This window comes from Cimex lectularius, unplaced genomic scaffold, assembly GCF_000648675.2.
Source record: "Cimex lectularius strain Harlan isolate CLEC.00 unplaced genomic scaffold, Clec_2.1 scaffold204, whole genome shotgun sequence".
Taxonomy (NCBI): Eukaryota; Metazoa; Arthropoda; class Insecta; order Hemiptera; family Cimicidae; genus Cimex; species Cimex lectularius.
This window is the reverse complement of record NW_019392743.1, coordinates 867,963-871,459: the sequence shown is the minus strand read 5'-3', so window position 1 is coordinate 871,459 and position 3,497 is coordinate 867,963. Positions and strand designations below refer to the sequence as shown.

Sequence of the window (3,497 nt, the reverse complement as noted above, 5' to 3'; positions counted from 1 at the left end):
CTGAAATAAATAACAATTGAAATTTCAACTTCCTCAAAATATATTGCATTATCTAACCTCGTTGATAAAACCAAAAAAGACGAGCTCCTGTGCCAGCACGAGGGAGTTGTCTATATCGGAGATGTGACAGGTTAACTGTCTATTCATTTTATCGTCCATCCGAAGAAGTATTGTCATCTGTAAAATAAACAAATTCGATATTACAGGATGAAAATGATTTATCACTTATCATAAATTACTAGTGGAAATGTAAAAATTTTGTCGACCTTTAACCTTACCATGAGATCACAGCTCTGTTCTTTAGGTTTCACATTGCACATCATGTTGACAACCCTCCTCGCCTCTACATCCACTGGTTCTGGGCTTGCAGATTTGACGGATTCAGCAACTTCGGGAGTGGCCGGTCTTGGTTTAACTATTGGAGGCACTTGTTGTCGAGATTTATAAGCTGTGAGAGGGTAAATGCCAAACCTAAAAACACAAAGAAACATTTTAAAGTGTGTTTTAATTTTTTGTAATTCAGGCAAAACAAATATTCAATTTCAACTGATTTGGTTTTAAAGGGAAAGAGGCCAAAATATTAAAGAAATCATGAGAAAAAATTCAATACTTACTTTACATCTTCAACGAACTTTTCCAGCTTCTCGGTCACATTTGTATTCGACATCCTGAACAAGATAGGAGGTTGATTAAGGTGATTAATTTCTGCTAAAATAGCATCACTGCTGTACATCCGCTGTACAATCTCATCCGTGATCGTTTCAGATGTGTTGGCTAAAATTATAAACAATGAGCAATTTGAAACTGTCATGAAACACGAAATACTAACCGAACGCATTCACGTAAGCGTCGGCAGCTAGAAGTTTCAGAGAATGCACCTCAAAGAGGAGAGGGTGGAAAAGCAACTCCTTAGCAGTAGGCCTCGTACTTGGATCTCTGGCAAGGCATTTCGATATAAGATCTTTTTGTCGAGGATCGTCTAAACTGTCTATGGTCCGCCTTATGTGTTCTTCGGTCACCAAGGTCCCTGAATCGCCGTTCCCTTGGATCTCCAACGCTGCCATTTCGAGCGCACACATCCCGAAGGAAAACATATCGACAGTAGGTGAAGGATCAGCTATGAGAAATTTTTTTATTATTTCTGTCCTGTTATTAATTATTGACATTAAAAAATTAAAAAATAAAATAATTCACTAGCAGTTGCTTTAAATTTGTATTTTTAACACTTAAATTATTTACTTTTCTTTAAGTAAATTTTAAAGCACGCTAGGTTGTGTTGAATGAACAAAAACCATACATATAAAAACAAAATATAAGTTCAATTCATTATTTTTCGTGGTCCGCTTGACCAATTAATATCATTCAATTAATTAAGGTTTTAAGTTGAGATAAAAAAGTCAGTGTCACGAGCGGGATTCGATGGTGTAATCTATTTGATTCTCGGCAACAAATGAAATTGCCATGGAGAGCTTTCATGAAGATATACTTCAGTTTAATTATTAAATCCAGTACAGTTCGTGGTCCGATTGACCAATTAATATTTATGAAAGGTATTGGTTGAGATAAAAAAGTCAGCGTCGCGAGCAAGATTCCATGACGTTCGGCTTGATACACTGCTACTCTACCACTTGAGCTATCGTGACTTCAATCCCCTCGGGCACTAACTTCCCATCTCAACCCCAAGTAGGGGGAAAAAAGGGTTCGAATCCCGCTCGTGATGCCTGATATGCACATTTATAAAAAGTAAAAAATCGTGATATTGGTTTTACAATAGAACACACCACAGCATCAAAGAAAATTAAATATCTAAAAGCTTTACTATATTACTATTTAAGTTAAATAAAACTGAATATAATTATTATGAAATTGCAAAACATTAAAATGATTAAATAATCAATTCAATCAAGTCAAAATTATCGACCTTGCAGAATACAAATGATGCAGTTTTATTTATTTTTCATTGGACAAAAATGTAATCAAAATACCTGAGATATTTGGGCGTAATTACACAGAAAAAATAATTAGAATAAAAATTTATGATTTAATTTTATACATTTTTGAGTTAAATGAGTGTGGCTATAAAACAAAACGTTCATGTTAGAAGGAATTCCACGTTGTAGATTCTTAAAATCTGATTGATATAATAAGTCATCTCAATTTTTTTGAACATATTAAAAAAAAAAATTTGATAAAAAAATTATAATAAAGCAAATTACACACTTTGATGAAAAACAATTTGCATTTGTGTGTACATTTTATAAACCAATAACTAATTAATTTTACTGTTAATAATTTGTTTATTAAATAATATTTTATTTGTAACAGATACAATTCAAGAATCTTCAATGTGTAAATTTAAATTGTGCAATATGATTTTAATATATTAAATTTTATGTTGAGGCTTAAGATGTTGGCTTTAATTTTTCAAAACAAACACCTTTCCTTTAAAAGTTAGCCTATTTACTTACTAGTTCCATGCAAGCGTATTGTTAAGTGTTGTGTACCAATTACACTTGTGCACAATTATTAAATTGAAAGATAAAAGAAAAAAATAAAGAAAAGTAAAAAGTAATCAAGTAATAAAAATCTCACCTCCATATTCAGGTGCGATGAAGTGCATGTTTTTCATATTTTCCCGACATGTCTTCACATGGTGGTGAATGGTATCAGGCGCCACTGTAAATATGAATGAAATAATATTATAGTTGGATTTAACGCAAGCCATCTAGTGAAGGTGGTGATGGTGGAGAATGAAGTGAGCATCATTGGATATGAGCTTAGGGGTTATCCCTCCCACGGCCACGACACGGACACGGACGGCCCTACTCATCGCGATCGGTGCCCACCCCTACGAACGATCGGACGACCGACCCAAAAGTTCATTCCTTGACACTTCCTCATCGTTCCACCACACCCACCTTCAGAAACAAATGTGATTTGAAAATGTATACATTTTTGTTAAATCTCACTCCTTATTTTTCATTACCAAGTATACATACCATATTCCACTCAAGCTATACATACAATTAATAAAAATAGCAACGCACACTTAAAATCATTAAAAACAAAAAGTGAATAACAAAATAAGGGTAGTGAGATTATGAGTTACCGATTTTACTTCTGATATTAATAAAAACTTTTCCGTATTGCTCTCTGTTTATTTTTACCTGATCCGATTTTCACGAGCCCATTGTGCTGTATAAATATGGTATCACATGTGAGGTTGCCGTGGATGATGGGCGGCGAGCACGAATGCAAGTAACTGGAAAATAGAAATCATCAAATTGGTTTACCGCCGTTCTTTTAGAGATTCTTCCTCTTGAGGCCTGTAGCTGTTGATTAGGGGGGGGCGGTACGCCGTGTCACAGGTGAACAGACTGGGTATGTGTTTGTGTGTATGCGTGTGCAAAGTGAGTTTACTGCCTGCCATTTACTTCTCGCATACACACACATACACACACACCGTTCTCGAGTCAACGACTCATTTCAACATCACA

At 34.7% G+C, this 3,497-nt stretch overlaps 1 protein-coding gene across 2 annotated transcripts in view; it reads right to left on the bottom strand.

The window, feature by feature from the left end:
• Positions 1–3,497, bottom strand: part of LOC106663628 (nuclear receptor-binding protein homolog) — a 57,257-nt gene that overhangs the window by 1,976 nt on the left and 51,784 nt on the right. Inside the window, exons 5-10 of one of the 2 annotated variants that reach the window (XM_014388597.2) lie at positions 3,168–3,262; positions 2,593–2,676; positions 830–1,117; positions 615–774; positions 267–471; positions 58–177 (exon numbers count right to left, since the gene is read on the bottom strand). In XM_014388597.2, the coding sequence (XP_014244083.1) occupies positions 58–177; positions 267–471; positions 615–774; positions 830–1,117; positions 2,593–2,676; positions 3,168–3,262 (952 nt within the window). The remainder of the gene's footprint in view (positions 1–57; positions 178–266; positions 472–614; positions 775–829; positions 1,118–2,592; positions 2,677–3,167; positions 3,263–3,497) is intronic. The other variant, XM_014388598.2, reaches the window with a different exon arrangement.